This window comes from Melozone crissalis, unplaced genomic scaffold (genome assembly GCF_028551555.1).
Source record: "Melozone crissalis strain CALT ecotype California unplaced genomic scaffold, PUWL_Pcris_2 ptg000019l_1, whole genome shotgun sequence".
In the NCBI taxonomy this organism is placed as follows: domain Eukaryota; kingdom Metazoa; phylum Chordata; class Aves; order Passeriformes; family Passerellidae; genus Melozone; species Melozone crissalis.
This window is the reverse complement of record NW_026535797.1, coordinates 27,217,226-27,230,124: the sequence shown is the minus strand read 5'-3', so window position 1 is coordinate 27,230,124 and position 12,899 is coordinate 27,217,226. Positions and strand designations below refer to the sequence as shown.

General features: G+C 38.1%; 1 protein-coding gene across 4 annotated transcripts in view; it reads right to left on the bottom strand.

The window, feature by feature from the left end:
• The window catches only part of WAPL (WAPL cohesin release factor), a 134,612-nt gene that overhangs the window by 7,658 nt on the left and 114,055 nt on the right, over positions 1-12,899 (bottom strand). For all 4 annotated transcript variants that reach the window (XM_054276851.1, XM_054276850.1, XM_054276852.1 and 1 more), the window contains 5 exons: positions 8,370-8,597; positions 4,377-4,488; positions 3,293-3,390; positions 1,674-1,750; positions 322-497 (listed from right to left, as the gene is read on the bottom strand). In XM_054276851.1, coding sequence (XP_054132826.1) covers positions 322-497; positions 1,674-1,750; positions 3,293-3,390; positions 4,377-4,488; positions 8,370-8,597 — 691 coding nt within the window. The remainder of the gene's footprint in view (positions 1-321; positions 498-1,673; positions 1,751-3,292; positions 3,391-4,376; positions 4,489-8,369; positions 8,598-12,899) is intronic.

Below are 12,899 nucleotides of genomic sequence, written 5' to 3'. Positions count from 1 at the left end.
CAGCCTAATAAAAACCTTTTGGCTCTAATGACAAACCAGCCCCTCTCAGCCCAAGCCCTCATCTGAACATTTCACACTTGCAACTCCTCAGCCAGCTTGCAAAGACAAGTTACTGAGGGCTGTAAGCAAACATCTACCATGGATAACTGCTTTATAGCACTGGACTTGAAAAACCATCATCAATGGTTTTTATATTATGTATTGTTGGTTTTTATTGTATGTATGGTTTTTATATATATGTATTTTATATACAAAATACATTTACACTAATGGTTTATTTGACACCTCAGCACAGAACATGCCCAAAATTTGTTGTCTTACCATTATCATTTGTCAGGTTGAGCAAGACCCCAATGATGGCCCTCATACAGTCTTCCACTGCTTTACCCACGTGGTTAGTTACATTCTGGTGAGGCACAGACTTATTGTCTGGTAAACAGATACTGTCTTCAGCACGATTATATCGCTGGATTAACTCCTCACAATGCTGCAGTGCTCTGCAGGGAGAAGGGGCAGAACAAAATTATCTTCACAACATACACAGCATTACACCTGTAGACTTGTTTCACAGGGAAAAAGTCCTGAAACAGAGCTTTATGCAGAATTTTTCTGATACCTAGTCTGTAGGGACAGATAATAAACTTATCACCTGTAGAATCTTTTATAAGCTCAACAGAAAATTGTGTAAACAAAAACCTGGAAATCTTAGGGCGTTATCAGCTTGGTATTTCAAGAGCAAGTTAATTTTCCTTCCCAGCTTCATCACATGATCTTACAAAAGATATCTCCTGTTCCTACAAACCCAGCCTCTCATATCCTCTGGCACAACATGATTCTGACAGTGTTACCAGAATGTTCTCCTGTTCTCTTCTCAGAACTACTTCCATTCAGTAAGAAATGACACATGACTTCCCAGCAGTAATATCCTAATCTTGTAACACTAATGGACTACAGGCATGACTTTACTGCATAACATCAGTTTCATGTTAAACCACCACACTGATTTCAGTCATGAACAAAACCAGAAATGTCAAAAATATATGCTGGTTTAAGTAACATATTAAACTGGGGTTTGCTTAATTTTAATTTAAAGAAATACTCCAAATATCTAACTTATAACCATGAAATCATGTTTCCAATGAGGTCTGCAGAGTCAAACTTAAAGCTTCATTTGTTCTGTTATGAAGAGCAATGCAAGGGGCAGACAGGCTCTGCCAGCCAACTGAGACCTCACCCAGATTGATAAATGGGTTAGAGGTGTTTGTACAAGAACCTCTGCCAGGGAGAAATGCCAAGAACAAGATTTCACTATTTTAATTCTTAGTTACACTGTCAATTCTGCTATGCTCCATTCCAGTAAACACTTAAGCATAACAAAAGCACAATGAATAAATGTCACTTCACCCTGTTCCTTCTTAGTGGAGCAGGAGCCGAATCCACAGTCTGCAGCTTCTACAGACCCAACAGTAGCGGCTCTGCACATAGTGCTCAGTACTGGCAGTACTCAGGTAGTTGCCCAAACCCCCATCTACATGAACTTTACTCATTGAAAAAGCAACAGTGGAAATTCTGGGGTTATTCACCCCTAGAATCTTCTGGTATAAAGCATTTCCTTTTTAACCCTATCATTTTGCAAAACTGGGGTTTTTGGGGAATTTTTTTCTTCAACTTACTTAGCTGAGGAGACTATGAGCTGAGAGTCTTTATATGCTATCAGATAGCTCTGATTTTCTGGATTATGCACAGTTACCTAAAGAGAGAAGGAGAAAGTAGTATTAAAAATAAAAGAGTTTTTTCCCCTGAAAGAGAAGCATTCCCTTTTACTACTACCATACTTTATTCAGTTCCACATTTTTTGGCTATTATCCAGTGTAAACTTTCACTTCTCATTTTTCAATATTTCCTTCAAGTTTTCATCTCTAAATAACTGTGGCACTGAAGATAAAACCATCTCCCCTGATAAAGTACAGAAACATGCAGGAGAATGTTTTGCCACAGCAGAACCCTGAATCCGCACTCTGGGACTACAGCACCCAAGTGTGTATAGAGAACACAATCATATATATGTGGCATTTTAAGGACTTGACATCAAATCCACTTCTGAGAGCTTATTATGCATCCAACCATAACACACAAGGTTTTCCTTGATTCCCTTGACTGAAATTTGGAGTCAATTTTCAGAAGCAACAGAAGTTCTTTTCTTGGACTTGCATGATTTGGCGTGTTTTGAATTTTGTCATCTCTCCCAGGTTTCTAGGGATCTTACTACACCACAAACACCCCTAAGTCCAAATGTGAATTTTCTAACACTAGACAAGGCTCTTCTACTCTTGCTTGGCAATTCCATCTATTGAATATAAAAGCAGAAAATGACTCTGATTTTTTTTTCTCAATGCTGAGAAGAAAGGTAAAGAGAATTTTTAAGACACCCTTCAACAATTGTTCATGTTTCTCAGTTTTTAGCTTGCATTGACACCATCTTTAAGTCTGTCCTTCTACTTTAGTGAAGAAAACAAGCAACCACTGTAACTATTTGCCCTCTAATTTGGGTTTAAGGTATTGAGCAAGATTCATTGACCTGTACTCTGATCCCAAATGTTTGCTGATGTGTGGAGATGTGTTGCTAGAATATAACAAGGCTCCTCTGCTTCCTTAGGGTATCACAACAGAAACAGAGTAACACCAGTAACGAACATCAAACTCGGTGAAGGCATTGCAGAGGAACACACATACACACCATTCCTGTCAAGTAAACTCTACAAAAGTATCACATATTTTGATTTTCTTACAAGTTCTCAAAGAAATATTTACCATCCACATATACCCACTCAACTGATGACAGGACTCGTTTGCCCTTCAGGACAATTTTCTCTTTCAGCACTTCCCCAGCTGATGGCTCAAAGTAGCAACTCCTAGCATTGATTTATTGCTTCTAAGAAAATCCCACTTCTCTAATGATCAGTTATTACTAGACACACATTGGTGAGTCAAAACTCATGCCAAGGAAACAACACCCATAAACAGCAGCTTTTTGTAGGAACTTAAGAAAAAGCATCATGTTATATTTAGTTATTTTTAACACAAATAATCTTGGAATGCGGTACACACAGAATAGCAAATTAAATTTTCAAACATTACAGAAACACTGATAAGCATCAGAAAGTTAGTACAGTCTATGAAAAATTAAAAATCAACCTTATAGAGCTATAATGTGACTATACACTGAAAGAAGGTGAACCAGACCTGCTTAAAAAGCAGCTCTCAGAAATGCAAAGGATCTGTTCATACTCACACTTTCCAAGACCCGTAAACATCTCTCTGCACCCCATAAGGAAGCAACCAACTTCTCTTCATTTTCATCACTGCTTAGGTGATCCACACATTCTTTAACTAAACACAAAAAGAAGTTTTTTTCCTCCATGAGTAAAAGGTCTCCAAAAGCCAGGTGTACAAGCTAACCAGCTACTCAAGAGTTGTTATCAACCTCGTTTTATACTCTGCACACCTCTAATGGCAGGAAATAACCGTGAAGACATGATCAGCACTCCAAAACTTTTCATTTCTCCAAGTAAATGAAAAAAAAAAAACCCTTACAACATTGTCTTGACAAGTTTTAGATTGCTGTTACAAATTACCTGACCATATATATTATTTTCTCCTGCTAATAACTGTGTTCAGCACATGACTATGTTCCTTAACTCTAAGGGAGTCTTTTAGAAGAGGAATGAGACGGGACAATCACACATTTCCCAGACTTTACAACTCTGAAACAATAACTTGAAACTGTGTTCAAATTGAATACTTCCACCTCTCCAGTTCTTTCTTTGTTCTCCCACTGCTTATTCAAGACCAAGCTTTACTCAGGTCATGAACTCATTCAGAAATGTCCCTTTTCCTAGCTAGCAGATTGTGATCAAAAACACACTAACAGAGGCAAATCTTTGAACCTTCCTCCCACTCCCAATTTCTTCTTGAAGGGTTTACTTCCTTTGGTATATTTAGTTTAAAAATGTCTGGTCTGAAAATAATTCTAGGACACTATGAAGGAGATTCTACTCTAGAATAAGTGTGCTGTACAGAGATATGTAACAGCATTCTGTCCAAGCTTAAGCCATTTTTATTCTCATACATTGTAATGCAACACTCCACACATTCTGTTTAACATGAAAACTACTTTCAATCTCATCTAAAATAGATTAAAATCACTAATATTTCTCAGTTACTTCATACTGAATTGTGTATTTTATTTTTAACACTGCTAAGAAAAATATGTAATATTTCTATTTTAAACCACAGGAAATGAACATCACAAAAAGCAAATATTTTATTGCAATTCACTATTTTGTCATGCTGTCAAAGCAGTATCACCACTATACCTTTATCTACAATATGATCCAGACCACCCAGAAGTCGCAGCTCTTCTTTAAACCAGTCCCCAGCTCGCTTTGAGGTGAGAGACAGTAATGTCTCCATTGCCAAATGCCCAGTCTGAAAGAGAGAGCTTCTGGAGTTAGTGAAATCATCAAATGCAGCTGCAGCCAATACACCAAGCCACACAAACACACGTCACAGGAAAACCACAAAAACGAAAGTACAGGCTCTGAGAAGCACCACCAGAGGGAGCAAGAAGAGACTGGAAAATATGCATATCTTTAAAAAAATGACAATACTGATAAAAAAGATACTTGGCATTTTCAAAATTTCTTTATTTTATTAATAGCTCAGAAAACCCAAGCAGACTCCTGTCATCTGTTTCTCTTTTTACCAAAATAAACAAGTGGCAGAAGTAAATGGACAAATCAGCCAGGCAGTAAAAAAAAAAAAATCAAGAAAATCCCCAGTGAACACAGCTTCTCAATCTCAGATACACGGGCAGTGCTGCTCAAAGATCACATTTGCTTCCAATGCAGCTATCTTGTGGTTTTAATTTTAAACCTACAGAATAAAGCAATTAAACTGAACAACTGCAGGACACCTTATTCTATTTACTGATATACTTTTTTGGAAAAAGGAGGAACACATATATAAATTCAGCAACAGTAAAGGTAAGTTCACTCCCTGCAAATGGAAGCAGAACAGTACTCAACAGGCTTGAGCAAACACTCCATTGTGTCAGTATGAGCCCTCCCGCCACTCCCCAGCATCTCCAGCTGCTTTCCTCACTTTCAAAATACTTGATTTCCAAGGAGGAAAAGAAAGCTGAAGATCAGATAAAGAAGAGTTAACACCCAAAGTTGTTTCTGGGTTGTAGGAGCAAGCCCTGCAGCACATTGTCACTATGAACATAATAGTAACAGCATTCCTCCAGGGCAAATGGAAGAATCCTTGGGTCAGCAAAGGGTTGTGAGGATCAAGAGAACACAAGCAGCAGCAAATTTACAGCAGGGCAGTTAATTTCCTAAATACCTACACCACAAAAGCTCAAAGGCCACACAATATTTAAAACACAGTGATTAGTTTTCTGTCATAGGGCAACAGGACTTCAGATAACCCTAAAAGAATATAATCTGATATTTGTACACACTTAATAAGGAAACCAATTTTCTCCTTTTTTTAAATAAAAGCAATGAAACCTCGTAACCCTTTTGCTTTTGACTAAAATAATCCATTACATTCAAATTTTTGTCAATTACTACAAAATTTTAACACCAAAGGCCCAACACATGGTTGCCTTAACATTCCAGCCTTATGCTGAGTGAAAACCAGAATAAGTTCTTTCACCATCTGAAAACAGAAGTCACCCCTGAAGGCTTTTGTTCTGATGCAACAGCGAGGAGGCAGCTGCAAAAGCAGGAGCTGCAGAGGGCTGTGCTCACTGAAGGTGAGGGCCATTTGCTGAGGTGAAGGTCAGGTTCTTCAGGTTTATCTTCTTCTAATGCAGCACAGCCAGCCTGGAACAAACTCAACCTGCACACCTCCCTGGTTTCTGGGCTTATGTTTTTAACATAAATAGCCATCAAAAAACCAGAACCTTTGAATATTTAAAAATCAGTCCAGCCTCATTTCTAGACAGACACACAAACAACATTGTCTGTGGAACGAGGGAGGCAAATTGATCACCTCTGCCTGATCTGTGTAAGATTCAAACAAGCCAAGGTGTGACTGGTTAGGCACAAACTGGAGGTATAAAAACATCTGCTGCAATCCTCTTGTTTCTCACTGGGTATGTCTGAGTCTGAAAAAGCACAGAGCTTTTCTTCACCCCCAGAAGATTTGCATTTTTTTTTACATTTTCTGCCTGTCATTTAGTACAAAACAGAGATTACGTATTGTATCTTATGACAGGGACCTACATGAAAGCAGCTTGATCTTCAACATATGAAGTTCATTATGGTCTCAACTTACCATTGCTACTATTTTAAACTGGAAGAGAACCTAATCATCTCATTTGGCTTGCAAATATTCTCTAAATACTATACAGTCTCTGCTTCTAGATGGTGCAGCTGGGAGGAAACCAGTTTCCATCTGTGAGGTACTACAATATTCAATGCATTTACAGCAACAGCTCGAAATAAATTTAAGAAATAGAGCTGCCTCAGGGAAAAACCCTCAAATAAGGCAGCTGAAACTGATGGCCAAGGATATTAATGCTCTTTACTCATGAACAACTTCCTCACAAGACAGAGACCCTTTTGATATATCCTCTCCTTTTAAAATCCATGTCTAAGAAAAAACAAGAACAGAATTGCAGTTCATAAAAAAGCAACAGGCTAGATCAGATTATGAATATGAGAAAAGCTCAAGCAGGAGACAGTGGTCTTTGTGGCTGGATGCTTTAGCGATGAGGAACCTGCACCAGCTGTTCCATGCTTAATAAAGGGAGCTGTCTTACATTTTATAGTGCAAGAGATATCCTGGCACTGACAAACTCTGCTATGTGAGCTGCCTTCAGTGCCAAAACAGCACTGAAAGAAGACTCTGATTATACCAAATCCTAGCTAATCACCACCTAGAGAATAGATTTCCTTCTGTGGTGGTATTTTCAGACTGTAAACTGAAGTGCAGAATATAATCTCATCTCTTTCTTTCTCTGCAGATTTCCAAGGCCAGAAAGTTAATTCAAGCTCCCTACCAGCACCTTTCATGTCTTTGTATGAAACAAGCCTAAAAATTGCAATTTGTATTCCATTGTCACCACAACCTGATTACCAAAGTTAACAATGATGTCATGTATATTGTCTTCCTCACCCAAAATTCAGCTCTTGCTAAAGCTACAGAACAGTGCCTCTTCATATCAATTCAGCTCTCTGTTCAATACCCAGAATTTCAAGAGAAAACACCCCAAAGAAACTCTTCCTAAAGTGACACAGAAGTCCCAAAAGCTACAGAACAAAGTGCCAGCTCAACAAGGCACATCTTTTAGTCCAACTGAATATGGAACACAATCCTGACTGCAGATTACTGCCAGGAGCTGGAACATTACTTGCACAGACAAAGCTCTGAAAAGCTCACTTCATAAGCAATAAATCAGAAGCTTCTCCCGTTGAGTATAAGCGTTACAGAAAAAAGGGTACAAGCATTACAGAAAAAATGGCAAAAACCCTAATAAGAATCTTGAAAAGAATGTATTACAGCATGTCAAAAAATTAAGATTATACTAACATCAACTATACTGGAATATGGCAAAAGCAAAGACACATTAACTGTTTTTGTCATTTATGGCCACTCATCTAATCAATCTGTCAATCAATTCTTAAAATACACTCTTCTAAAAAACCTTGCAACTTAGCCTTTTTATTTTCTAAGCTAGCTTGATGATTGCATCCAATTTCTTTTTAAACAGAACCTAAATACAGCCAGCTCATTCTGCTACAGATGAAGGTATTTTCATAAAGAACAAGTATGTTTGAGAAAGGAAGGAAGAAATTCATCCACATTCATGGTAAGCAACAGAACTGCCACCACACTTTGGGTAGGGAAAAATCAGCTTGTGCAGGATAGGTTTTTTTTAAATGTCAAAACCTGCACCACAGTTTTAATTTAGTACACAATACTCTTACTCCCATGCACAAACCCCCGTTTGTGAAAGTACTTATAAAACTTAGGCAAAGAAATGGAGTACATCTAAGTGTGGGTTTCAAACACAGTTATTGTTACTTGTTTGCAACTGCTCCCTGTAGCTACCCTTAGCAAGGGCAAACACAAACTCAGGTGAAGAACATCCTAACTTTATCCTACTAATAACTTTTGAAAAAGGAAATTTCAAATTTGAAGAAAACACTTGCAGTGAAGTCAGGTATACATAAAAGGCAGATGAAACAGCAGGAATCCTTTGCTGGGGATGTGAAATGAAGGATGATGCTTGCAAATTCCATTTTATTAGGCATTCCACAACTGTGAAGGCTTTCCAATAAAAGCATGTTACCCACCGTGATGTTTTCGAGATCAAGATGTTTGTTGTGAACAGTCTCACACAGTCTCCGAATTTTCTCCTTAATTTTATTCATGTCCTTTTCATTCAGCAGCTTGGCAGAGGAAGCATCTTGTTCCAATTCTAGAAGCCGTATCATCAGGTCTAGACTAGCTCTGTCTAAATCCATGTTCAAGCGATCTCTACTAAGGATGTACATTAGTGCTGCTGTACAAAGGGACAAATTCTTGGGTTGGGAGAAATAAAAAAAACCAAAAAACAGTTAGCTTTTACTAACATCTCAGAGGCAGACCTTTCATTATTTTTAATAAACAAGCTGAAGATTCATAAAAGAAAATGCCTGACAGAGCCCCAGTCTTAGCACTTGCATGAGCACCCACTGTTGAATGGAGGTTCCTTCTAGCAAGTTACTAATGCATTCTCCTGACAAATAAAACTGAGACATAAAACACTCAATATATTTACAAAGCCCTCATAGAAAAGCAGGGATTTCTACTTTTTAGAGACTCAATGCTGCAGACAGAGCAAGAAACAGTAACTCCAGCTCAGGGTACATGGCAAGGTAGGTGAACATTCTGGTTTGAGGGGATGAACTGGTGACAGCACCAGAAAATCCAGAGATGATGGGGACACTGTCTGCAGAGAGGGAGTGCCTCGGGACATAAATTCTGATTCTGCCAAATGGGTCTGTCAGTTAATAGTTTATCCAAACTTTTCCAGCATAAACACATTTTCTTCCCAGGGGAATTCTGCTTTTCAGAAGTAGTCAGAGTGTAAACCAGCTTCACTGTCCATCCCCATCAGTCCTTAACACATAAACATTATTAACTTGACCACCCATATCTTATACAGAATTGGTATACAGGCACATCTAACTGGCTAAAGAATACTTGATTCTTCTTGAAGAAAGAATTAAATTCTACTTTTATGAGGTTCCAGAAAAGCCAAGGCAGAAAATGACTGCCAGGAAGGGACAGACAGCAGTGAAGCAAAGCCATCCATCCCTGGTGTCTAAGTACTGCACTTGGACTGAGAGCACTGAGCTCCAAGTTACAGGAAAGAGGAGAAATGCTCACTGGGAACAGAGGTGTGCTGGGCACAAAACTGTCAGAAACCTCTGTCAATAACTGGAGGAGTTACAGAAACAATTGTTTCTGTATAAGATAAATATGGAAACAAACTAATTCTGGAGTATAAATGTTGTACAGCTCAACAGGAAAGAGCAGAACTCTGTGTCACAGCAGATTAACATCTTGTTTAGAGTTCAGCCAACCATCAAAGCAATCAACATCTACTCTGTTTATTTTAGAAGTAATAATCATACCTGGTCATACTAAGCAGTATCAGCATTTCCAAGGCAGGATTAGGCAGCTGACAGTCTATCAAAAGCTATGTCAAAACTCCTTCCTGTCTGAGTTAGGAAATCCTCAGGTGAATAAGGACTTCAATCTGACCAACTACCAAAGATGCATTTGAACTACTGAAGGAAGGAAGAGTTTCCAAAGGCTACCCCAGCCTTTTATCACTACTTCAGCCTTGCCAGATGTAAGGCAGAAAGCATCTATGTGACCTGTCTGCAGAAGGTATACATTGTTTACCTTTCATTTTCAATAACTTTCTCCCATCAGCCTTGCAATTTCATTGTTTTAATCACAGAAATTGTTTACTCTTCATTTACTTGCAGCTGGCTTAAACTGTACATGTCAGGTTCCTTAAAGAACTGGGTTCTTCCAGAATGGCAGTGGTAAAACAGGACACAGGAATGCACACATTCCAGAGGAAACAAAGGTTAGCTAATTATTGTTCAGCCAATGTGGGACTTCAACATCTATAAAGAACTATATTTTAATGACCAGCACTATCTAGGTGAGTTTCCTGGTTTAAAAAAATGCTGAAGTTCCCAAGAGAGTTTCTATCAACTACAAAGTATGCAGCAGTTCACAGAGGGAAGGTGCTGGATTTACAATCTGGGCTGCCATTATTATTTATTTCAAACACTCAGAGACTGTTCTTAGATCCTTACTCAGAAATGCTTTACAGATACTCCAAAGCCTGGTAAGGGCAATCACACTCACTCTAAGTATGTGTATCAAGCCCTTGCCTGTTCCAGGTTCCCTTCTTTTCCATCATACCAGCTTTCCACTATGAAAGGAGTAATGGCTCTTTTTCCCTCTGCATCAGCTCTGCCAACATTCCCCTTCAGGCTAGCTACCCAGGTTTCAAGACACTTAATGGGATCAGATCACCAAGACAAGATGCAGGAGTTTTAAGGCTGCAGGAGGGCAGCTGGGAAAGCACAAAGAACCAGGTTCCTGCCACAGCACACACACAGCAGAGATTCTGGCCAGTAAGCCTCCAAATACTGATGTGCAGCAGGAAAATACTGATGATATAAAAGTAAGGATTTCAAATGTGAATGGTGCTTACAGCATGGAACAAACCTGCTTTAGCTTCATACCAGTGATAAGGGTTTTGGAAAGCTGATTTTTCCTAGTCCCTATAGTCTTCATCTCAAATAAAACAATTCTACATTTTGCTCTGATCTTTTGTAACAGCTTAATTAACCACACTGATTGAAAGCTATCTCATGCCCTACCATACAGACAATTCTGAGTTTGGAATGAGGGGAAAATTGTTCTTACAACCCATATTTGATCAGTATTCTAAAAGAACAAAAAAACCCAACCAAAGAACCAAATCAATCCTTCCAAATGCCACCCTTACAGACTGCAGTAGAAGAGTGATATTTTCAGGTGAGCCTCCCCCATCCCACTCTACTCCTCAAGATGCATAAAACACATTCTGCTTCCAAATAAATGCAGAGAAGAGAAAAAAAGTAAAATAAATACAATTTGCTCTAGACAAATTTCATGGAGTATCTAACTATGGATTTGCACTCCATACCTCTTCAGAATTCAGGAAAACATCCTAGTTTGAACATACACTCCAGAAATGGCAGACCACTTACACCCACTCTCATCCTTGTCTTCTCTTGCTTGTTCTATTTATACTCCAGCTTGTGGGAACAGATGGTTATTTTCTAGGGTTCAGCACTACATATAATGCACTTTTATCTTTTTTTAAGTTATTCTCATGCTGAAGACATTATAAAACCACATTTATGTGCTTAACTACTGACAGCTATAATGGAAATATAGTTTTTATTTTAAAAATTAATAATGCTTCAAAATCTTTACAGAGTACCACTGAAGAGACAAGCCAATTAAAAACTTATGCTTAAACACAAGTCCACAAGAAAAATTTGGTGGAACAAGTAATTTTCACGTTGTTATTTTTGGACAAAGCTCTGTAAGATAGATGGCATTTTGTTTTCCCTGCTGGTTCAAGAAATGCCAACTGCCAGTATGCAACTGCTACTTTATACTCCTTATGGAAATGTTAGAAGTCCCCTGTACACTCAGTCTATTCTATTGCATTAGAACAATGAATGCAGTATAAGTTCATATTTGTTTCCATTAACAGTGTCATTGTGGCAGTTTTCCCATCTTCAAAATACTTTAAGAAAATACTAACCAAATAACTGTGCATTTTTAGCTCAGTTCTTATTTATCTTACAGGGATTTGAGCCATGCATGCAAAGCTCAGTGTGATTTATTGTTCTTCAGTTACTCTGAACTGAGATTTAGTGGAAAAATTTCTATTAATTTGGAAAAAAATAAAGTATCAGTGAAATAATTAGTGAATGAAAGGGTAGTATAGACAGTGAGCTTATCCAGATATGTTAGTCTTGAAGCACATACTGTCAGTAGTTAGGGCATACCCATTACCATTTATCAAGAGTAGTTTGAAAAATCAGTAATTTCACAATAATGTAAAACCTGTAGCAAGGATGTACTGTAACGATATTCAAACATTAACTATCAATTTTTTTCTTTGACAAAAGGGAGCATTTCATCAAATATACTGAAAATAGTGAATATAATCAATGCTTTTTGTTACTGCAGACTAATAATAGCATGCAATTTCCTTTTCAACTGCATGTGCTAGTTCTTTTGAAAATGAAGGAATAATGGTAACTGTTAAAAGACAGCCAAAAATACACCCAAGCAAGCTTGTACATTTTCCAGGGAACTGTAGCTGTCCTCTGCTGATCTCCTGCAACTCAGTGGTGGCAACTGTCCTAAATAGAGTGACTGTACTTCATTTATTTCTAGTATCACTTGGCACTATTTTGACAGCTCACAAAATAATGAACTCATTGAACCTGGTGCCTATGTTTTACAATTAGCCATTGCTAATTTTTGAGGGAAATGGAAAATAAGCTATTGTTCTAAAACAGTTACTTAAACTACAGCTTTTTCCCCCCACCCACGGTAAGATGTCAAATACCATCTCTGAAATGTCTATTTCTGGGGGTGCAAAGTTGCATTCTGCATTGTGTGCCATTCTTCTAGAGCTATTACAGAAAATTATAAACCTGACTGATATACATAGTTACTACCCATTTCAAGTAAAATCTCATCTTTCCAGCTTTTGTAAAAATATCTCAAGGGATACCCCACAGAGG